This window comes from Ahaetulla prasina, chromosome 2 (assembly GCF_028640845.1).
Source record: "Ahaetulla prasina isolate Xishuangbanna chromosome 2, ASM2864084v1, whole genome shotgun sequence".
Taxonomy (NCBI): Eukaryota; Metazoa; Chordata; class Lepidosauria; order Squamata; family Colubridae; genus Ahaetulla; species Ahaetulla prasina.
The window spans coordinates 251,869,623-251,894,593 of NC_080540.1; the positions used below are offsets into that span (position 1 = coordinate 251,869,623).

Below are 24,971 nucleotides of genomic sequence, written 5' to 3' on the forward strand. Positions count from 1 at the left end.
CACATCAGTCTGCCATTTTCTACCCATTCAAAAGCCGTGCGTGTGTGTGTGTCTGTCTGTCTGTCTGTCTGTCTGTCTGTCTGTCTTGACATCTGGCAACTGCCTCAACTAGCCCTGCAGTTTTCTTGGCAAGGGTTTTGAAGAGGTTTGCCACTGCTTCTTAGAGCTAAGAGGTCATGCCTAAAGCAGAACTAGAATTCACAGTCTCCCAGTTTCAAAACTGATGCCTTAACCACTACATCAATCAGGCTGTATCCTGAAGAGTTTAGGATTGGGTTATTAGGCTGAAAATCCTGCGACTGATTCTGACAATCTATCTGTTCACTTAGAGATTTCCCTGAAGATATACAGCAAGAATTCTTAAATATTCTCAAGCCAAATATGTAACTAATGATCTTTAATAGAATAGAATAGAATAGAATAGAATTTATTGGCCAAGTGTGATTGGACACACAAGGAATTTGTCTTGGTGCATATGCTCTCAGTGTACATAAAAGAAAAGATACGTTCATCAAGGTACAACATTTACAACACAATTGATGATCAATATATCAATATAAATCATAAGGATTGCCAGCAACAAGTTATAGTCATACAGTCATAAGTGGGAAGAGATTGGTGATGGGAACTATGAAACGATTAATAGTAGTGCAGATTCAGTAAATAGTCTGACAGTGTTGAGGGAATTTTTTGTTTAGCAGAGTGATGGCCTTCGGGAAAAAACTGTTCTTGTGTCTAGTTGTTCTGGTGTGCAGTGCTCTATAGCGTCGTTTTGAGGGTAGGAGTTGAAACAGTTTATGTCCAGGATGCGAGGGATCTGCAAATATTTTCACGGCCCTCTTCTTGATTCGTGCAGTATACAGGTCCCCAATGGAAGGCAGGTTGGAAGCAGTTATTTTTTCTGCAGTTCTAATTATCCTCTGAAGTCTGTGTTTTTCTTGTTGGGTTGCAGAACCGAACCAGACAGTTATAGAGGTGCAAATGACAGACTCAATAATTCCTCTGTAGAATTGGATCAGCAGCTCCTTGGGCAGTTTGAGCTTACTGAGTTGGCGCAGAAAGAACATTCTTTGTTGTCCTTTTTTAATGATGTTTTTGATGTTAGCTGTCCATTTGAGATCTTGCGATATGATAGAACCCAGAAATTTGAAGGTTTCTACTGTTGATACTGTGTTGTCAAGTATTGTGAGAGGTGGAAGTATGAAAGGGTTTTTCCTAAAGTCTACCACCATTTCTACGGTTTTGAGTGTGTTCAGTTCCAGATTGTTTTGGTTGCACCACAAGGCTAGTCGTTCGACCTCTCGTCTATATGCGGATTCGTCATTGTCTCCAATGAGACCAATCACTGTTGTGTCATCTGCGAACTTCAGTAGCTTAACAAATGGATTTTTGGAGATGCAGTCATTGGTATACAGAGAGAAGAGAAGTGGGGAGAGCACACAGCCTTGGGGGGCCCCTGTGCTAATTTTACAGGTATTTGATGTGATCTTGCTTAGCTTCACCTGCTGCTTCCTGTTTGTTAGGAAGCTTGTGATCCACTTACAAGTCTGTTCCGGTAGCTGTAGCTGGTTTAGCTTAGTAAGAAGAATGTTTGGAATGATGGTATTGAATGCTGAACTAAAGTCTACAAAAAGGAAGAGTAACATAAGATGTTACTCTTCTATCAATTTCATGCATCATCTGATTAATGATTGTGTTAAGCTAGGGTATTGTTTATTACAAGCTTTATTTAGTGATTGAAATTTCTAAGATTCTGGGTCAAAAAATCTAAACATAAAGCTCTCCCTCTCCCTGCCTCCAGTAAATACTTTGTTCAGAAATGATAATTTCTTCTCATACTTCCATATAGAAGCCCCTTGTGCTTGCTTCTATCAGTATGATTGCCATTTCCTTTTTAACTGGTCATGAAACAGTTTAACTTCAGTAAATCTTCTTCCTGAGCAATAGCTTACAAATGAAACACAACTCAGATATTAGCTATTTACTTTTATATGAAGCCTCTTATATGGATCTGCAACAACACAAAATGGAATGTCTGGGAAGATACCATAAATATATATAGAGCAGAACCTCTGGTCACGACCATAATTCATTCCATAATTCGTTCCTTTGATTGCAATCCGATTTGGTCGTGACCCAAACCTAATTTTTGGAAATTTGGCACTTACAAAAAAAATGGCGTGAAAGGAGAAATCCGCCTTGTGGGGGAAAAAATTGTGAATGTTTTGGTTGGAACCCTGTTTGGTCATGGTCAGAAGTGTTTCTAACCAGAGATTCTACTGTACTCTGTCAACTCTGATCTCTCCAGTTTGTTTTGACTATCTTATTTTCAAAGACAAGTTTTGAGACATGACTTTATTTATTTATTTATTTATTTATTTATTTATTTATTCATACTTTTATACCGCCCTATCTCCCTAGGGACTCAGGACGGTGTACAGCCATATAAAAACAACATAAATATACAAAGTAAAACATTAATCTAAAAAACTTATTAAATAGGCCAAATTATTAAAATAGACATATAAATAATAAAACCCAATTTAAAACCAAATCTAAAATTTAAACAATTAAAATTTAAAAATCTAGTCCAGTCCTACGCAGATAAATAGATGTGTCTTAAGCTCGCGGCGGAAGGTCCGAAGGTCAGGAAGTTGACGGTCCTGGGGGAAGCTCGTTCCAGAGGGTGGGAGCCCCCACAGAAAAGGCCCTTCCCCTGGGCGTCGCCAGTCGGCACTGCCTAGCTGACGGCACCCTGAAGAGTCCCTCCCTGTGAGAGCGCACGGGCCAGTGGGAGGCATTCGGAGGCAGCAGACGGTCCCGTAAGTAACCCGGCCCTATGCCATGCAGCGCTTTAAAGATCATTACCAAAACCTTGAAGCGCACCCGGAAAACCACAGGCAGCCAGTGCAGTCTGCGCAGGAGAGGTGTTACATGGGAGCCACGTGGGGCTCCCTCTATCACCCGCGCAGCCGCATTCTGAACTACCTGGAGTCTCCGGGTGCTCCTCAAGGGGAGCCCCATGTAGAGAGCATTGCAGTAGTCCAGACGAGATGTCACGAGAGCATGAGTGACCGTGCATAAGGCATCCCGGTCTAGAAAGGGGCGCAACTGGCGAACCAGGCGAACCTGGTGAAAAGCTCTCCTGGAGACGGCCGTCAAATGATTTTCGAAAGACAGCCGTCCATCCAGGAGAACGCCCAAGTTGCGTACCCTGCTTTTCACAGAGACTTCCTCTGCTTTATAAAGAAACCAACTATAAATTCAAATTAGTGAGGAATATATTTTCTTATACCTGTGAAATTTACCCTTTATATTCTGGATATTAAAACTTAAAAATATTTTCTTTTTTGCATGCATTTTGTACTCTTGTTTCCCCATGTGCATTAATGAATGAAGTTGTTTCTTGTCTTAAAAGCCCTCATAAACATGAATTTTATGGAGAACTGGTATTTATTCTTTTTCTAAAGCAAGTGCTTTCCTATTGTACGCAACTTAATTTGGTGTATGGAGACAAGCTATTTGCATACTTAATGAAGTTATATGGTGTCTCAGCTGTGAAAAGCTTTTGTAGTACATTAAATTGAAAACTCTTTGAATGGGTAATAAAAGCTACATATGGAGAGAAAAGGCACCTCCAGAGAGAACAGATAATTTTCATACTATGAATAGTTAGGGTGACATTTTAAAATGTGAATTTAAAAAAATTCTGATTGATATTAAAAAGGAACTGCATTTGGCAGTACAGGGTGTCATTTAAAATTCAGCTAATGAACTAATGCTTTAAAATATTTCCCTATAATACCATGAACATTTTAATAACTGTTGTCAAAATAAAGAACTTGCAATTCTGAGCATAAAATAACAAAAATTAGGTATAATAAAAACTCTATATATTTCAATATATTTCTATATCGATGCCTATTTAAATTCACATTTTATATTTGTCCTATTGGAAGTGAGAGTTAATATTTTTAATAATTTCAGAACAAGGGAATTAGGATTGTATACAACACAGTTTCAAAGATGCTGATTGTTTCCTGCAAAAATATACAAAGGTAATCCCAAATCTCTTATGATTAGCTTCTAAACCCTAGGAATGCAACCCATGGACTCCCATGTACATGCTTCCTAGCCTCTCCACTCCCCTCAGCTCCTGCTAATTTTTTTTTTATTGAAAAAGTTTTACAAGAAAATTTTTCCCCATTACATCCCACACCCCTCCCCCCACCCACCATACCCCCCTTCTCCCCCCACCTCCCCATACTTCCCAGAGCAGAATACAAGGTATAAGATCTAACAATCATAAACCAGAATACCCTAATTATCCATAAATTCCCATCCCTCCCCTCCTCAACTCTCCTTCTCCGTAAAAAGAAACTAAAAACAAGGAAATGTTCGTTCAGAAAATATTTGATGTTTCTTCATCCAATAAGTGTTCTAAATGTAGTCAGTCCATCTTCCTCATTCCGATATATTTTCTTGTGGGTTTTCAGTCTGGTACATTGAAGTTTCCAACAAATTCAATATTTTTAACCTCCAGTCTTTGATAACAAACATATAATCCATCTTCCAATATTACACTGACATTATCTCAATTTTCCCCCTCCCCATATTTCCATCACAATAAATTACAAGTATTTTATGACCATTTTAACATTTTAACCTTAAGCAACTCCCTTTCTATTTTAATTTTTAATTTAATTCCCCCCCCAACACTTTAAACCCAACATCAATTTTTGTCCAAAGTAACTAAATCCACCATTAATAAAATAACGTCAATAAAATATATCTCCCACATTTTACTTACAAATTAACACAAATACACCCCAACTTAATTTCCAAATACCATCTATAAAACATTTTATATGAAAAAAGAATTTAAATTATCCTTTCTTACTTTCAATTTTTATCCAAAATAGATAAATCCACCATATATGATATTAACAGGATAAATATAATACACCCACATTTAACTTACAGACTCAAACAAATACACATTATCCTTTGTATTTCTTTTATATTCAGAAATTTTCACTTACAATTTACCCTTTCCCATAAAAGGAAACACTTTTCATCTGACAATGTTGCTTCTTTACTCCTTGCTCTTTTTTAGAGATTACCTTCCTTTGCTCCTCCCCTGCTATTTTCTGTATTTCTTCTCCCAGAGTTACAACCCCAATTTCTTTTTCTTTTTTTTAATTGAAAAAGTTTTACAAAAACAAATGCATTTTTCCCCTCCCCCCTTCCTCCCTCCCCTCCTCCAACCCCGACTTCCTGGAGCAAACACAAGGTATAGTTCAATAAACAAACATTCATACATTAAATTTTTGGAATCTAACACAATTATAATCCTTCTCTTTAACATGACCTGACTTCTTCCATTAAAATCAGAAACGACATCCTTCATTCAAAGGCAATCTGATATCTCTTAATCTGATATCTATTTTGTTACAGCCCCAATTTCAAATTGTGTTTGCTTTACTTCCTTCTCCCTTTTTTTTAGCCACTTCTACTTCTCCTCCCTCCTTAACGTCTAAGACTGGTAAACTTCCAGCCTTCAATACCTTAATATAAAAATCTCTTTGCTTTAGTAACTGCGTTAAGAAAATACTTCCCTCCCATATAATTTACTGTTAATCCGGCTGGCACATTCCATCTATACCACACCTGGCGGTTTCTAACCTCATTTACCAAAAAAGCATATTCTTTTCTATCCCTCAATATTTTGGAAGGAATTTCTTTCAACACCAAAACCTCTTGACCCAATATTTGAATTTTACTTTTATAAGAGGCTTGTGAAATTTCACTCATAATCTTCCTAGATATAAAATAAATCACTATATCCCTTGGCAGTTGTCTCTGCCTTGCCACCCATGAATTAACACGGTAAATTTTCTCAATTTGATTTTCAAGATCCACTGATGTCAGTCCAATCACCTGTGAGAAGGCTTCTGCAAATATCTTTTTTAAATTCTCTCCCTTATTTTCTTTTAAACCTCTCACCCTCAATGCAGATTCCATTATTTTATATTGTAATAAAACCCGTTCTTCATCTGGTCTCTCCACCTTGTTCCGAAGCTCCTCTATTTGACTTTTTAAATTCAAGTTAATTTGATCAATGTCATGCACTTTTCCATCCAGCTCTTTTATAGATTCAAACATAATCATAAAGGCTGACCTCATATCTTCTTGTAAATCTTCATTCTCAGTTGTAACAGAATTTTTAATTTCCAATAATTTATCCTCAATTTCCTTAAGTTTTTTGTCTCGAGCAGAAATTTGAGCCTTCAAAAATTCTTTCAGCTCCTCTTGTAGTTTGTGTATTTGAACTAGCGAGGCAGCTCCCTTAGAATCAGCAAGCTGTATTTGTTTAGAAGCCATCTTACGTTAACTTTGTAAATTGCAACCAAGTCAAATCTTTTCAACCAACTTATTTGAAATGGGTAAATCAGTTCTATAAACCTTTGGCTTTTCTCTTTAAGATTTCTTTACTTAAGTATAAAATCCATCAAATTTAAACAGAGTTAACAAGGCGCTAACGATGTTAACAAAAACCTCTTTAAGTTTCGTTTTCACACCTCATGAAACAAATCTGCCATTTTCCTTCTTCTCAAATACCTTCCGAAGATCGAGATGAGATCTAAAACATGCATCCACCCTGCCTCTTGCCTCTGCTCCATCTGCTTAAGGTAATTAGAATATCTTCATCTTGATAGCAGAGATGGTCGTGAATGCTTTGTTCTGCATAGATGCAGAAGCTTCCCAGATCTGGAGCATTTGCCAGGTTTAAACAGGGAGCTCTCACCCTTCGAGCTCCCTGTTTAACTCCAGGAGTTATTCCTGGAGCTCTTGGGGAGCTCTACCCCCACCTGGCTGCTCACCTTTCCCTCTTCTCCCGAGGGAAAGGTTTTTAAGCTGCCAGACAGCTGATTTGCGCTGTCTGAGCGGCTTTAACAGAATAATGGGGGCAGCAGTCCAAGAGGACCGTCTCCAACGTGCACAGAGCCACCGTAAGTTTCAGCTCCTGCTAATTTTTAGAGGTACGTATATGGGATTCAGTGGCTAAGATGCTGAGCTTGTCGATCGAAAGGTCGGCAGTTCAGTGGTTTGAATCCCTAGTGCCACGTAACAAAGTGAGCTCTCATTACTTGTCCCAGCTTCTGCCAACCTAGCAGTTCAAAAGCACATAAAAAATGCAAGTTGAAAAATAGGGACCACCTTTGGTGGGAAGGTAACAGCGTTCCCTGCGCCTTTGGCATTTAGTCATACTGGCCACATGACCACAGAGACATCTTTGGACAGTGCTGGCTCTTTGGCTTTGAAACAGAGATGAGAATCGCCCCTTAGAGTTGGGAATGTCTAGCACATATGTGTGAGGGGAACCTTTATCTTTACCTTTTATATGAGCAATAAGATTCTTTCTCTGTTTTTATTTAACTCCTTGTGCCCTTCTCCTGGTCTACTTTTGCCAGAAAGAGAGAATCAAGCTGCTAGGAGAATGAGGAAGATGGAGATCCTGTTAATACCTTAAACTCTTTCCCTTGTCCTCAGGTGAATGCCCTGGTGACCATCAATGTGCTAACTAGCATTTGAATGTAGACCATTTTAGAATTGGTCAGTTTTCAGTGACAAACTTAGATTTCAGAGAAAGTAGCAGCTGCTAAACTAGATTTTTTAAAAAGTGTGATTTTATTATAATGAGTAAGAATTTATTATATTTGTAGTTTATTATTACAACTAAGCATAGAACAAATACTGTATAGAACAACAATTGAAATACTCATTTATTATAAATATTCTGACTAATATAAAATGACGTGATAAACTGACATATTATAATATCCCTTATGTCAGAAGTTTTCAATGCTTTTTTCACCAGGGACTAGTTTCGTGTAAGACCATTTTTCCACAGATGTGGAACTCCTATTAGTCACACTCTATGAGAATCTAATGCCTGATGATCTGAGGTGGAACTAAGGTGGTGATGCTAGAACTGGGAGCGGCTGCAAATACAGATGGAGCTTCGCTCACTTGCCTCCAGCTGTGCAGCTTGGTTCCTAACTGTGCCCAGGGGTTGGAGATCCATGTATATCCATATATATATTGATTATTGCCTGAACTTTGATTATATAAATCAAAGTTCAGGCAATAATCAATATATATAAAAGCGAAATACCATTCACGCATCATCACAAAATCTCCAGAACTGTAAAGCCTACAAACTTGAAATTTGCCACATATATTCTCTTGGCTTCTAGGTGCTCACTAAGGAAGGATTTTTTGAAACAACCATCAGAGCATGAGTATTTTCTATATTATTATTATTAACACAGTCTGATGCTACTCCCCCTCCCCACCTGAAAAGAAATCTGTTCTGAATGCAAAACACAAGCAGAGGAAAGGAGTTTCAGTTTCAGTTTTATTTTCACAGCAGCAAGCAGCTTTACTACAGAACAGTTGAGCTAACCCATGGCCAGGCTTCTCTGTCTCCTTGCTGACACAGCAAATACTGTTTCACTTTCCAAACAACCCTCTGATGCTAAGGAGTTCTACTCCCCCTCCCCACCTGAAAAGAAATCTGTTCTAAATGCAAAACACAAACAGAGGAGAGGAGTTTCAGTTTCCCCAGCAGCAAGCAGGGGATAGGATAGGAGAGGCTTCTATGAGGCAAGCCTGAGGGAGAGAAAGGGATAGGATAGGAGACATTTCTCTGGGGTAAGGTTGAAGGAGAGAAGGGGTATAGAATAGGATAGGCTTTTGTGGGGCAAGGCTGAAGGAGAGAAGGGGAAAGGAGAGGCCGATCGTACTACTCATTAATTTTCAAGCTGTCGATTTATCAAGCCTGATCACATAGTTTTGTAGCAGAGCACGGATATTCAGCTACTTTGTTACAAAGAAATTTCAGAGGAGCCTATAAAAAAGAAATATTTTAGTGCTTTTTTTAAACTTTAAATGATGTGATTCCAAGTGTAATGTATTAAAAGAAACAGAAGTTGTTAAGTAAGTTCTTAAATGTGACATTAGTAACCATAAAATTAGACATACTGTAATAAGGTAGTAGGAAAGAAAGCAAAATTTACGTTTTCTCTGACTTGTTTTATGTGTTAATGAATAAAATAAAATGATCAAATGTAGTGTTAAACGGATTAGAAAAAAATCTGCAAAAAAATCTGCAGGATATAACTCTATTCCTGATGCACCAGTAATGCATGTTAATTTCCTATAATGCTAATATGAGTGGCCTTGTGTATAAAATATAAAGTTCTTAACTTTTTATAAAGCAGCTTTATGTTTTAAGGTATAATTATATCAGCATTAGTTCAAACCCTAACTGGTTTGCCATACTTGGGGGGAGGGGGGAATTGGAGAGTGCGGTGACAGGAATACTGTGCAGCGGCATGCCAGCCGGTGGCCCAGCCGGTAACAAGACGACGTCAGCCCCGGGCACAGCATGAAGCAGCAGCAAGGGAGACAATGGCGGCATCAGCGCCCGCATAGCTCACTGGTGGCCTTTCGAGAGCCAGCTGGCTAGCGCCAGATGTAACAGCGTGCGGAGTGGAAGCAGTCTACAGACAGAGGCCGGACAGAGGCCGGCGCGGACCAAGCATCGGATGGTGGACCGTGCTGGATACTGTAAGGTATATGATAGATGAGACGGCAACTGAAAGGAACAAATGCTTTATTAAATCAGCGCAACAGGCGCTGCTGGAACAACGATCATAACGAGGGCGAACAAGCCAAAACTGAGGAGAACTCTGACAGCTCTTCTTTTAAAGGGCCAGCTGTCAGAAGGCGGCTCCAATCGCCGCCCTGCTGGTTTCCCGCTCTTTTAGCCGGCTCGCGCCTTAGCCAATCAGCAGCCGTCTGCTGTTGGCAGCGCGAGCCGGGCCGTAAGTCCGAGGACTCTACACCCCTTCCTTCCCAGTTAGCGCATGCGTAGTCAGACAAATGCGCGGGCTGGCGTCGACTCCGCCCAGATCTTCTGAGTACAGGGGCGGCTCCCGGCACAGGAGGAGGAGGAGGTGCCGAAGCTCTGTCGGGTCTGGCCTGGGCGGCTCCCAGCAGAGGAGGAGGTGCCGAGGCTCTGCCGGGCCTGGCCTGGGACGCTGCCCTCGCCGCCGACTCCGGACCGGTCGACCGCTTGGACCCATTGGTCTCAGGTAAGTCCCCCGTCGAGACCGCTCCGGGTTTTGAGGGTTGGAGTCCCTTCGGAACAGCTTGGAGGACAGCAGGAGCCAGACTGAAGTCGGGCTCTGGACGGGGTGGACCGGGAACTTGCATACAGTCTCCGTTAGCTGCATGGTGCTGCCCAGGTTGTTGTTGGGTTGCCATGGGGGGCACTGGTGGACTATGTAGTTGTTGTCGTACCATGGGGGCCGTTGATGGGCCTTGTAGTTGTTGGTCTGGAATAGGGGGCGCTGATAAGTCTTGACGTTGCTGGTCTGCCTCCTGGGGCGTGGGGAGCCGCCGGCGGATTTGGTTTATGTGCCGCCTCCATTCTCGACCGTCTTCCAATCGGACCCTATAAGAGCAGGGTCCGGTTACACTAACGATGCGGCCCGCCAACCACTTGGGGTTTGATCCGTAATTTTGGGCAAAAATCAAATCCCCCACTGCAAAGGACCTGGTTCCGCTCTCCCCGCTAGGGCATCTCTCTGGGCAGTACGATGGGTGAAGCCGGTCCAGGTTAGTCCTGATCCGGCGCCCCATTAATAGTTCGGAAGGGCTCAGGTTCGTAACAGGGCAGGGGGAAGCGTGCTGAGCCAGGAGGTACTGGCATATTTTAGCGTGCCAATCCGTGGGCCCAAAACGGCCCAACGCCTCTTTTGCCGACCTTACTGCCCGTTCTGCCCGGCCGTTAGCGGCCGGGTGGAAAGGTGCCGTAGGGGCATGGCGAATGCCATGCTTGGCAAGGAAGGTCTGAAAGGGCGCTGCCGTAAACTGGGGCCCGTTGTCCGACACTACGATGTCGGGTAGCCCATGGGTTGCAAAAAGCCGTTCTAAAACCCTAATGGTCGCCTCCGCTGTGGTGGACTGCATTCGTGCCAACTCCACCCAGCGGGAGTAGGCATCGACGATCACTAAAAAGGATTGGCCCTGGTAAGGTCCCGCGAAATCCAAGTGGATTCGGGCCAGGGCGCCCTGGGAACTTCCCAGTCCCTGACAGGTGCGGCTGCCGGCGCTGGTCTGGAGGCTTGGCAACGCTGGCATCGTCCAACCCACAGCTCTATGTCGCGGTCCAATTTGGGCCACCACACATAGCTGCGGGCCAAGGCCTTCATGCGTACGATGCCTGGATGGGCCTCGTGAAGGCTATTTAAAATTGGCGCCCTAACCGCCTCGGGTGCCACTACTCTATTTCCCCACAAGAGGCATCCTTTCAGCGCAGACAGCTCATGCTGTCTGCGCTGGAAGGGTAGGAACTCCGGAGGGACAGCTGAGGACGGCCACCCCCTGAGTACCCAGTTCATAACTTGGGATAGGGTAGGGTCGGAGGAAGTGCCTCTGGCAATGTCAGAGGCCGATACCGGCCCCTGCCACTCATCAATGAGTAGCACCGAGGAAACGGGAGCCGGATCGACTACTGCTACCGGGAGCGGGCAGCGGCTCAGGGCGTCTGCGTGGCTAATTTCCCGGCCTGGGCGGTATACTAGGCGGTAATTGTATGCCGCCAAGAACTCGGTCCACCTGGATAGGCGGGGCGACAGTATGTTCGGCGATTGGCGGCCACCGGCCATCAAGCCAAAAGGGGGCTTTTGATCTGTGACCAACACGAAGAATCGTCCATAAACATACTCGTGGAATCTCCTGATTCCAGCCACAGCCGCCAATGCCTCCTTGTCCAGTTGGCTATAATTCCGTTCGGGCGCGGAGAGCGTCCGGGAATAATAGGCAATTGGAGCCTCGGAGCCATTGGGTAGGATGTGGCTTAAGACGGCGCCGATCCCGTAGGGAGACGCGTCACAGGAAAGAGTGAGAGGCTGTAGTGGATCATACTGAACCAACACAGCTGATGAGGTGAGCAAGGACTTTACTTTTTTGAACGCCGCTTCTGCGTCCCGCCCCCAGCGCCAGGGGGATTTGGCATCCAGGAGCCTATGCAAAGGCTCCGCTACAGATGCCTTGTGGGGCAAGAATATGGCGTAAAAATTTAGCAGGCCTAGGAAGGCTTGCAGCTCTGTTTTATTAGCCGGAGTGGGGGCGTCCCTGATAGCTTCTACCTTAGAAGGAGTGGGGTGGATGCCCTGGGAGTCCACTAGGAATCCCAGGAACTCCACCTTGGGCACCCCTAATAAACATTTTTTCCGTTTGAGTTTTAAACCTGCCGCTCTAATTCGCGATAGGACGGCACGGAGCTTAGCGCACAGATCACTTTGGTTGGTGGCTGATACGAGGATGTCGTCAAAATAGGGGACGACCCCCTCGAGCCCGTGGAGCAACCGCTCCATAAGGCTTTGAAATAACCCCGGGGCTACGCAAACGCCGAATTGGAGACGTTTGCACTTGAAAGCCCCCCTGTGCGTAACAATGGTTTGGGCCAGGGCTGTTGCTTCATCGACCGGCAACTGTTGGTATGCCTGCGCTAAATCTAGTTTGGCAAAGATGGAACCCTGCCCCAGCGAGTGCAACAAATGCTGCACTACTGGAACTGGGTAGGGATTCGCTTGCAAGGCTTTATTGATGGTTCCTTTGTAATCGGCACAGATCCGAATGGATCCGTCCCGCTTAATAGGAACCACGATAGGCGTTTCCCAAGGGGAATGATCCACTTGTTCAAGAACCCCTTGAGAAATGAGCCTATCGATCTCCTGATCCACTTTGGGTCGGAGAGCAAAGGGCACCCTTCTAGCCTTCAGGCGTATGGGGGCAATTTGCGGATCCAGGTTAAAGGAAATGGGCGACCCCTTATATTCACCTAATTGGCCATCAAAAACATCTGAAAACTCCTGGAAGACGTCATCAAACGGGTCTGCCACCGTTGCATGGGTTCCTAACACGTTGAGGCCGAATGCCTCAAACCAATCGAGCCCCAGAAGGCTAGGCAAATTCCCCCTCACTACAATCAGGGGAAGACGCCGGTGAAACGACCGTGACTGACTTTAAACAGGTTGCACCCCATAATAGGGATGGGGTGACCTGATAGTCTCTCAAACGAACTGGACACTGCTTTAAATGATTCTTTGATAACTCTGGTAGCAGGCTTTTCAGGGTGGCCCACGAGATCAAGGATTTGGATGACCCAGTGTCCAATTCCATCTTGCAGGGAGCTCCTTCTAGATCCACAGTGATGTAAATCTTGTTGCTGGTTTTAGTGGTAGCGGCGTGATTAACGTCGAAACAGTTGTCAGTCTGGTTCACAAATCTCCGTTGCGGTTTCTTGGTTTTGGGTGGCTCTGACCAGGTGTCAGCGGCTGGCAACACGGCCCGACAGACTTTCGCCAGATGACCTTTTTTTCCACATCGCAGGCAATTGCGTTTTGAAACGACAGGTTGCCCTGTCGTGATTGCCTCCACAGCCTGCACACCTGAGCGAGGAAGGTCTCGTCGATTGAGGCCGATTCCTTTGGGGCGCGGTTCTGAGGCGGCTCACGCTGTCCCCCTCATCGGAAGACCCAGTGCCATCTGAATCCGCCTGATGAACGGCGGATTCCTGATGCTGGGTCCCTCTTGGGGCACGGAAACTCTGCAATTCATTTGCAGATTTTTCTGACATCTCGGTCGCTTGGGCTTCGTCGATGGCCGCAGCCAATGACAGTTCTTTGCGAGCCAACAGTCGTCCTTGGAGTTTCATATCTCGCACTCCGTTGACCAGCTGCTCTGCCAGGGCATCGTCCAGGTCGTGGAAGTCGCATTGTGATGCTTCTGACCTGAGGGCAGCTACGTAATCAGACACCGATTCCCCTTCCTTTTGGAAACGCCGCCGAAAAGCGTGTCTTCGGGCTATTCTTGACGGAGCAGGGGCATAATGATTCTTTAACTTGACCAGTAGGACATCCCAAGAAACTTCACGTAGCAGTTGTGGAGCCGCTAGGGCCTTAGCTGTCTTAAACATTTCTCGGCCACACAAACTGAGGAAATACCCTTTTTTTCTTAGGTCTGACATTTCCGTGAGCTCGTTAGCTTGTAAAAAACATTCAAACCTTTCTATAAAAACGTCCCACGATTCTGCGGCCGGCTCAAATGGGCCAAATGACGGTTGGGTCGCCATTTCAAACCCCGAGGTGGGTGAAGTAGCCTAGTTATTTGTTCTTTAGTTGTCACGCCTCAAATTTTAACATCCCATCCTCGTCGCCAGTGCTGGATACTGTAAGGTATATGATAGATGAGACGGCAACTGAAAGGAACAAATGCTTTATTAAATCAGCGCAACAGGCGCTGCTGGAACAACGATCATAACGAGGGCGAACAAGCCAAAACTGAGGAGAACTCTGACAGCTCTTCTTTTAAAGGGCCAACTGTCAGAAGGCGGCTCCAATCGCCGCCCTGCTGGTTTCCCGCTCTTTTAGCCGGCTCGCGCCTTAGCCAATCAGCAGCCGTCTGCTGTTGGCAAGGCGCGAGCCGGGTCGTAAGTCCGAGGACTCTACAGACCGAAATGCCTGTTGTTGCAGAACTGGATGCTGACACTGGATGGTGGGTGGTGGGTGGGGCTGAGGGGAGTGGTCCCGCCTATAAAGAACGCTGGGAGGCAGTAGTTCCCAGCACTGACTTTGCAACAGACTGCTACGTACTCAATTTGTGCCAGGTCTCAGGCTTGAATAAGCCTGTATCCAACGGTTCCAGAGCGTGTTTGCTTCTGTGTTCGCCAGCTTGGGGATTTAAACATTTGAGACGTTGCTATGTTGATGTTTTCCATCTTTTTCTTCATAATTGCTTTCAAAGATTACTAAAATTGTTTTCTCAGATTTTTTTGTAGAGCTTTATATATAATTATGTGCGTGCATACTAGATAACTCCTTTTCAAAAAAACACTACAGGTTGTTAATGACATTGATAAGAATTAGAATGTCAATAATTCAATTCTTCCCTGTGTTCTTTCCTGTGTTCTTTCCTGTGTTCTTTAGAATGATAATACACAATGTTTTATTTTGACTTTTCTGTGTATACAGTGGATTCTTGTTTACATTAATAGAGCATATGCATTACTTCATATACAAAATGTATATTTGCCACATACATGGCAGCATGATGTTGGAACATGGAGCTATAATATAGTTTTCAAACTTGTTTCACATTATCGTTCTCATTTTAGTAAAAAGTAGCTAATAAAATAGGTTAGTTGTTTCTCCGACTATAGGGTATTCACAAGTTAATAAAATAGATATAGAAATAAGCATGTAAAGGTTATTACCAGTTGCTGAAATTCTAGTGACAATAAACCTGGTTTAAAAAAGTTTAGTAAGAATCTTTCATTCAGGCTGAGGCATTTGCCAGAAGCTTGACAATAATAGTAGCAAATATTTTACACCTTTGAAAAAGAGGTACTCTTGCTTCAATTTCATAAGCTTTGACTAGCTTTCAAGATCACTTATTCAGTTGCTGCATTTTGACTGCATAAATAAAAATGACCACTTAATGGCAAGGAAGGCATAGAAAAGAAACTCTTTGTTAGGAATAAAAAAAAGAACTTGAGCATTGTGCATGCCAGTTGGAAAATGTTTTTCATGCAGTGGATGACAGGTGAGGCTGGAATTTCATCTGAGCGAACCATAATAGAGTAATGGCCTTTCAAATATATATGTGTGTGCATGTGATGTTTAATAGTGGAGTAAAAAAAAATCCACAAAAAATTATAGTAATGGTTTTACAGTGAGAAAAGAATCCACATTCAATTATGATGATTAAAATAAATGTAACAAAAGGGGGGGGGGAATCCATGTAAAATCACTTTATTATTAATGTAGAATTAGTTCAGTCTTTTAACTTACTAAATTTAGACCATATGGAAATATATTGCTACATTTTAAACCATAAAGCCATTTGAGAAACAGAATAAAAAAATGTTAAAAAATGAATTCAAGAAGTAAAGTTCATGTTTTTTGTTACCCAGACCCATTGATCTTCCAAACTTGAATATTTCAATTATTTTTTCCCATGAAATATATAACTAACTTACACTTTTTAATTTCTTATAAAATTAAGCTGTTGTTTTCTCTTAAAATGAGGTACCTCGTAAAGAAACTAAAATTTCAGATAACTTGGCTGCTAACACATCTGGGAACATTGTTTAGTTAATGCAGGTAGCCCTTGATTTACAACAGTTCATTTAGTGACTGTTCAAAGTTACAGTGACACTGAAAAAGTAGACTTATGATCGTTTGTCACACTACAACCATTGCAGCATCACCATGTCAGTCACATGGTCAGAATTGAGACTTTTGGAAACTGACTCATATTTATTGAGTCAGTTACAGTGTCCCAGGATCATGTGATCACCTTTTGCAATCTTCTGACAAGCAAAGACATTGGAAAAGCCAGATTCGCTTTTCAACCAAGTTACTAACTTAACAACTGCAGTGATTCACTTAACAACCATGGCAAGAAAGGTTGTAAAAATGGGTCAAAACTCACTTAAGAAATGTCTTAAGAAATAAAAAAAAATTCTATTCTATTCTTACAGCAACAGAAATTTGGGATTCAATAGTCCTCAATAAGTTGAGGACTACCTGTACATGTTACAGTTGTATATTTTGTCACATGTGCATTGAGGGCAAGTCATACTTAAATGAAAATCTTAAAAACATGCATAAAAATCAACTAATTTAAAATATTATTCCCTTGTAGAAATTCTTACCCATTATTTTTAAATTTGAATTATATAACCGACTCGCTGGTTCCGTCCCAGGCGTCTGATGGACCCTGAAAGGTTCCAGACGGAGCTTGGGCTATTCCCTGAGGATTTAGCCCACGACTCGGCTGGAGCTCTGGTGGGATCGGGCGGCGGCTGGCGCTCTAGATCGAGTTGTGCCTTTGCGGCCTCTGACCCGGTGCCGATCTCGTTTAGCCCCTTGGTACTCCGAGGGGCTGAGGGAGATGAAGCGCCGGAAAATACGCCTAGAGAGTATCTGGAGGGCCAGCCGATCTGAATCTGACCGGACACTAGTTAGGTCTCAAATTCAGACCTATCTAGTGGCGATGAGGCTGGCAAAATGGGAGTATTTTTCCAACCTCATTGCATCAGCAGATAATCGCCCAGCCACCCTGTTTAGGGTGACCCGCTCGCTCCTCCCTCCGGGAGCGGTAGAGGATCCCTTAAAGGGTCAAGCTGAGGAATTTGGACAATATCTGTTTGATAAAATCACTCAGATTCGGGAAGGGTTGGACACAGACTGGGTGGATCCGGACGGGGTGGGGGAGGCAGGTCTTGATGTTATTATCTGGGATGAGTTTGATCCTGTGATCCCTGAGGACATGGACAGGTTAATGGGGAGATTGAATGCGACCACATGTTTATTGGACCCGTGTCCCTCCTGGTTGGTATTGGCCACCCGGGAGGTGACACGAGGCTGGCTCCAGAAAATCGTGAACGCTTCTTTGATGGAGGGTGTTTTCCCTGCCGCCTTGAAAGAGGCGGTGGTGAGGCCCCTCCTCAAGAAGCCTTCCCTTGACCCTCCTCAAGAAGCCTTCCCTTGACTAGTTTAGCAAATTATCGTCCGGTCTCCAACCTTCGCTTTTTGGCAAAGGTTGTCGAGAGTGTGGTTGCACGACAGTTGCCCCAGTACTTGGATGAAACTGTCTATCTTGATCCATTCCAGTCCGGTTTCCGGCCTGGTCACAGCACGGAAACAGCCTTGGTCGCGCTGGTTGATGATCTCTTGAGGGCTCGGGACAGAGGTTGTTCCTCTGTCTTGGTCCTATTAGATCTCTCAGCGGCTTTTGATACCATGGTATCCTGCTGCGCCGACTTGAGGGACTTGGAGTGAGGGGCACTGTTCATCGGTGGTTCTCCTCCTACCTCTCCGACCAGTCGCAGACAGTGTTGACGGGGGGACAGAGATCGACCCCAAGGCGCCTCTTATGTGGGGTGCCACAAGGGTCGGTTCTCTCGCCTCTTCTGTTCAACATCTATATGAAGCCGCTGGGTGAGATCATCCGTGGTCTTGGGGTGAGTTGTCATCTATACGCTGATGATACTCAGCTCTATATTTCCACCCCTAACCACCCCAACGAGGCTGTTGAAATGATGTCCCAGTGCCTGGAGGCCGTACGGGTCTGGATGGGGAGGAACAGACTCAGACTCAATCCCACCAAGACCGAGTGGCTGTGGATGCCGGCGGCCCGGTACAGTCAGCTAATTCCATCACTGACCATTGGGGGCGAACTATTGGCCCCCAAGGAAAGGGCTCGTAATCTTGGCGTCCTCCTGGAAGCACGGCTGTCTTTAGAAGATCATATGATAGCCGTCACCAGGGGAGCCTTTCATCAGGTTCGCCTGATACGCCAGTTACGCCCCTTTCTAGATCGGGCTTCCTTATGCACGGTCGCTCATGCCCTTGTTACATCCCGCCTGGACTACTGTAATGCTCTCTACATGGGGCTCCCCTTGAAGTGTGCCCGGAGACTCCAACTGGTCCAGAATGCGGCTGCGCGGGTGATAGAGGGAGCACTTTTGGCTCCCATGTAACACCCCTCCTGCGTAATCTGCACTGGCTCCCAGTGGTCTTCCGGGTTCACTTTAAGGTGCTTGTCATCACCTTTAAAACGCTCCATGGCCTAGGGCCGGGATATTTACGGGACCGCCTACTGCCACCATTAGCCTCTCACCGACCAGTGCGCTCTCACAGAGAGGGCCTCCTCCGGATACCGTCAGCTAAACAATGTCGGCTGGCGACCTCTAGGGGGAGGGCCTTCTCTGTGGGGGCCCCTACCCTCTGGAACGAGCTCCCTCTGGGGCTTCGTCAACTTCCCGATCTCAAGTCCTTCCGCCGCGAGCTGAAGACGCTGCTGTTTCGAAGAGCAGGACTAGCCTGAAGGTAGTTTTAAATTGGGATTTTTAAAAAAGGGGTTTAAATGAGGTTTTAAATTTGTATTTAAAAGTTAGAGCATCAATTGAATTTAACTATCTATTCTTTAGCTGTTTTTTATCTATTATATGTTTTCTGTTGTTTTTTGTCTGTGAACCGCCCTGAGTCCTTCGGGAGATGGGCGGTATACAAATATAATTAATAATAATAATAATATCACAAAGTGAACTCTATATATAATTTGGAATCAAATTGCAGCCTTTTATGATGCCTAGCAGTCTTCAAAACAGGAAACAAATATCTGGATTTAAGAAACCTAGATCCTAATGTCTTTCAGGATATCAAAGGTATTATGCATGTTTTCCAGATGGGTTCAGAGAATAATAAAGGCAGAAATCTCATTCCACAAAAATATAAATGTTCAAATAAAGGCCCATGATATAGGTATTTCTGAGATGAGAGATCCCTGGCAAGAAATCGGCTGTACCTGTTAAAAATTTGGAAGAATGCTTTTGGGAGATACTGATCTACAGCAGGTCAAACTAAATGATGTAAGAGAACACTGTCCAAAAAATAGTTCAGTGCAAAGAACTGAAATAGGGTTGAAGGGTATGTAGAAAATGCAGAGACCTCTAGTAAGGAATACATAAATACAGAAAAGAACAGGTCAAGTTATGTGACACAAGGGTTTCAACAACTTTGTACAAATGTATAGTGTATGGAGGACATATTTTAAGAAACACATTTCTTACTGCAGAAGACAAATGAGATTTAATAGGTATTGCTGATACTTGAGAAATACTGAGGAATGTAGATGATGTTACATCTTCTTTCTTGCCCTCCCACATATTAAGGCTGCTAATATTGTTACACTGACCTATGAACTGTTTTCCATCCTCCCCCCCACAATCTTAAACAACCCTTGAAGTTCTCTATCTATAACATTTGTCCAATATATAAAAAGGCATTTAAGAATCAATCTTTTGGACTATGTAATACTGATAACAGTATGCCATTGAACTTCCTTATATAGAAGTCTTTGAAATATAATGGAACTCTTCTTTATTTTGGATTGCTTCCATTTTATAAGTTCAAAGAGTTCTTTTCTTTTCATACCAGGCCAAATGTCAAGCTTTTTCTCTAACAAGTTTAAATCAGTAAAATGGGAACAAAAGTTAGAAAAAGTTTAGGGAAACCTTTATTTTCTCTTTTTTCCCAAGTATGGCAGAAAGCAAAATAAAATCATGTAATTGGGTATTTTAGGCAAGATGGCTAGCAATGACAGAACCTTTGTACAAGTCTAAGTTGTCTAAGAAATAGTGTAAAAAAATGGATGAACATTTGCTTTTTATCAATTATCTCTAAATAGGACTAGAAATTCATTAAAGCCTAGACATCATTCTGTTTAATGACCACATCCTCACACAAGTCAAAGTGACCAGTCTGCACTATAGGACTCTTTGTATACTTAAAAACTGACATATAAAAATATAAGTAATTTATGCTGTTAATATACATGTAATTTATACCACAGAGGAGGCTCTTATCTAGTTTCTGGGGATTTTCTAGAAATCAGAATTTTGATAATACAGCTGCAGCCACAAACTTTAACAGTGTTAGTCAGTTTAGCTTTGAAAAGGAATGAGTTATTTGAAAACACCATTCAAAAGAAGATTGCAAATAGTCTTGAACATAAAACTAGTTGGGTATGTGGATATAGATTTGATTTGATTTGCTGACATGTCATATTCTAAATTTCCACTGGAGTTCCAGTTTGACTATGGATCAGTAGAAGCCAATTATAGCAGTAATTTTGTCAACCAAGCCAGGGTGCTCAAACATGTTGGGACATGGTTTGTTGACCAGCTATTCAGAGACAGAAAATTAAGCTAAATGAAGTCAATAAAGGATTTATTATTTGATTCAAAATATAATATGCTAAGAGAACTGCAAGATCAAGGCATTGTTGAATTTAAGTATTGTCCCTCAGAAGGCGCAACAACCAGTTACCAAGCAACTTTCATCCTGGTTTCATAAGAGATTAATCTTAATTTAATATTACTTCATTTTATTATGCTAAATTATTAAAAAATAATAAACTAATAATTTTAAGTTAAAATATAAATTTATATTAATTTTAAAAAGTATTAATTAATGTAGTATCTATGTAGGATCAAGACAATCTCAAGAATGATAGGCAGAGTAATAAAAAGAAAAATAATAGAGGGAAAAGCCTAAAAAATTTTTTACAAACAGATAGCTACAAAGCTACAAACTTATTTATTATTTGAAAGTCTTCTTTCTTGGCTAAAAAAAAAAAGACTATTTCGAACTTTGCCAATACAACTATGCTACTTCATATATGGAATTATTTCTGTAAAAGAGCAATGTATATTCAGTGTTCCAGTACTGCTGCCTTCTTAAAAGTTTAAAACATGTAGGTAGGTAGGTAGGTAGGTAGATACTGTATATTAAAATTATATACTTATTTTATATAAATTAATAAATGTAAAGAAATTATGAAAAAGGTTATGACTAATTATTCTGTTGTTTTGTACATACACTGAGAATTCCTGCACTGGAGAAATTCCTTGTGCAAAATGGGACAACATGGCACCGCCAGCTCGCTGCCGCCAAGTTGCCTTTGCCAAATCACCGCTGCCAAGTCACAACAGGACAACTCCACATGGTCAACCTCCCATGAGGACAGCTTTCTGCGGATGGCCCGGGGGAACGAGACGGGCAAGTGAGCAGGTGGACAGAGTGCAGAGTGGTGGCAGTGGCCAGGGCCTTCCTATTTTTACACTGAGCCACTGCCACCACTTGCGGGCTGAAGAAGCCAGGGACAGAGGCAGTGGGTGGGGCGGGAGGTAAGGTGGTGGCTGGGCACATCCCATTTTCATATACCCCACTGCCACCACCACGGACTGTTTGGTGGTGGCAATGTTTGGGTAATGCAGTGATAGCAGTGGTGGGCAGGGTTGGTGGCGGGGAGCCAGCAGTGGTTGGACATCTTGTTTTCAGACACACTGCCACTGCCAAATGGGTTGTGTGAAAATGGGATGTGATCAGTTGCCATTGTTTCCACACTACTCAACCCACTCAACACCACCACTGCCAAATGGCCCGAACTCTGAACTGACTGGAGCTTGGCACAGCGGCGACGGCAGTGGCAGGTGGTGTGAAAATGAGAAGCCCCCAGCTGCTGCCACTGCTCTGCTCTACTTACCAGCTCTCTCTCCAGCCACCCGTAGTGGGTTATTCCCACGGCGGTTGGCCATATGGAGTTGTCCTGCTGCAACATGGTGGTGGTGAGTTGGCACTGGCAAACTGAGAGTAATCAGCTGGCTGTGCAAAGTTGTCCTAGACTCATCTTGTGTGTCTAATCAAACTTGGTCAAATAAAGTATTCAATTTATCAAATCCATAAATCATTACTTCCTTTTTTTCATTTTCATAAGAAAGTCCATAATACATTTCCAATCTTATTGTACTTACTTATTATTTTGTCTCTGACCAAGCAAATCAGTTTTTTCATTTCTGTCAATTCTAGCACCTTCACAATCCATTCCGCTATTGTGAAAGTTCCAATTTTTCCATTTCTGTGTACATCTATAATAATTATGTTGCAGTTTCCAGTCATCCAAATATATTTCTTTTTCTGTCAAACATTAGATTGAATTTTAATCTACCTCCAGCAAAAAACAACAACAAAACACTAACGGAGTTAAGAAGAGATTCTTAACTAACTTAAGAAGAGATTTGATAACCATTTGTCTGAAATGTTATAGGGTTTCCTGCCTACGCAAGAGGTTGGACTAGAAGACCTCTAAGGTCCCTTCCAACTCTAATTCTATTTCTATATACTATAGAAAGGTAACAATAGTGTTATTGGCCTTCTGCTAATATGCCTGCCAGAAGGTTGTCTGCAGCCTGTTCCATTACCCTTGATAGTCTTTATCACTAGTGCTAATAGTTTACTTGCCTCAAGTGACCAGTGACAGAAGTGGGAAGAATTACAGCAGTCACCATTTTTTCCCGAATCTTCTCCTTCTGTTCAAATTTGAATCTAAATGGCTAAAGGAGGCAGGGAGTTATGAGAAGAAAAACTTGGAGCAAACATTAGAAGCTAGAATATTAATTGCTTCATATAAATTTTTCAAAATATTACTATAGCCAGCATTGCAGCTATTTATTTTACCAATGATGAACAATTTCATTACCTATTTTTTTAATACCAAAGGCACTCAACAATATTATGAAAAATTAAAAAATTAAAAATTAGTTTTAGAATAAGTTACATTAGTAGGCTCAATTCTCACAAAAGTGTAGAACATGCACAAAAAAATTACGAGAAAAACAGAATCTTAATCATTTCAGAAGGAAATATTTGATGTTATACTTGAAATTTCCTTTTTTTTAATATTTATAATTTTTCATTTTGTTTGTGTCCTGTATATATTTAAAATGTTTTTTGTATGGGGATGCGTGAAATGTATTTCAAATACTTCTCAGCCTACTTTAAGAGAAATAAAAATTCACATATACAGTACATATATCATACATAAATACTTGTGGTGTTATTTGCCAGTATCCTGATAGAGTACTTTCTTTTCCAGCTAATAAATTGGGATGAAGATAAAGGAGAAGTATATACAATTTGAATCCAGAAAATAATTTTCTTTTTTGTACCACCCTATTCTTTCCTCATATAAATTCCAGATGGTATCATTTCTTCTTATTTGAAAAGGCATCAAATCTTTTTAATAAAAATGAGATAGGATGGGCAGAATCTTGATTGTAGCAAAAATATTGGAGTATATAAATTTGTTTCTTTAATTAGACATCTTTGCTTTGATTGAAATTGGCTATCTCTAAAATCACTGAGAAAAAAAATAGCCTTCATTAACTTCATTATATTTAAAACAACTGACATATTGGCATTTTTTTAATTAAATTAAATTCATTTTGGGTTTTCTTTCTTTAGGAATGATTTGCTGATGGTGTGTCGCCAACTGAACATGGAAGAATCTGTGATTGAAATCATGCATCAGCTTGGTGCAGATGAACATGGAAAAATTTCCTTTCAAGATTTCACACGATGTCGTATGCAGCTTGTGCGAGAAATCAGGAAGGAAGAAGTAGAACTTTCTGTGAAATTGGATGACCCATGTAAAAAGAAAACATTAAGGGATAGAGTAGCTTCATGGCCAACCAGCAGCAATAACAGTTTAGGTCAGTGTGGTTTAATTATATCTATTACCTAAAAGTCCAACACAATTAGGAATATTAATTACAATATTTATATATTTTTTAATATTGTATTGTAAAGTTTATTGTCATTGTACATATATACACAGTATACCCATACGACAAAATTCACATAACACCCAGAGACCAAGCCCAACACACATGACAATCCCCAGACACACCCCCACCCACCACAAATTCCCCACCCCTAAACCACCCAGACATCCACACAGCAGACCAAGTAATGCTGTCGCAACAGCTCACTGATGGTGGCCCTTTAGTTCATTGTTGAGTGCAATTATAGCTCTGGGATAAAAACTATTCAGAAGATGTGTGGTCTTCTGAATTGTGAGTTTTAATTATTCTGTATCTTCTGCCAGAAGGCAATAGTCCAAAAAGATTGTAAGCAGGATGGGAAGAGTCTCTGAGAATGTCGTGCAACTTCCTCAAACAGCGAGATGAGATGATGTCATCCAGGGCTGTTAGCTGGAGCCCAATGATATTCTGGGCAGTTTTAATAATTCTTTGTAGAGCTTTTATGTCTACTGCAGAGCTGCTCCCATATCATGCAAGAATGTCGTATGTCAGGACACACTCAATGATGCTGCAATACTAGGACAGAAGTAGATGCTGAGATAGATTTATCTTCCTGAGCATTCTCAGGAAGTACAGCTTCTTCTGTGCCTTCTTCACAAGCAGGTCAGCATTCATAGTCCATGAGAGGTCCTCCAGATATAAATGCCCAGAAATGTAAAAC

The 24,971-nt window shown here is 42.2% G+C and overlaps 1 protein-coding gene across 1 annotated transcript in view; it reads left to right on the top strand.

Annotated features, from left to right (window-relative positions):
* MCC (MCC regulator of WNT signaling pathway) overlaps positions 1-24,971 on the top strand; it is a 236,033-nt gene that overhangs the window by 9,893 nt on the left and 201,169 nt on the right. The window contains exon 2 of the mRNA XM_058166079.1: positions 23,952-24,199. Coding sequence (XP_058022062.1) covers positions 23,952-24,199 — 248 coding nt within the window. The remainder of the gene's footprint in view (positions 1-23,951; positions 24,200-24,971) is intronic.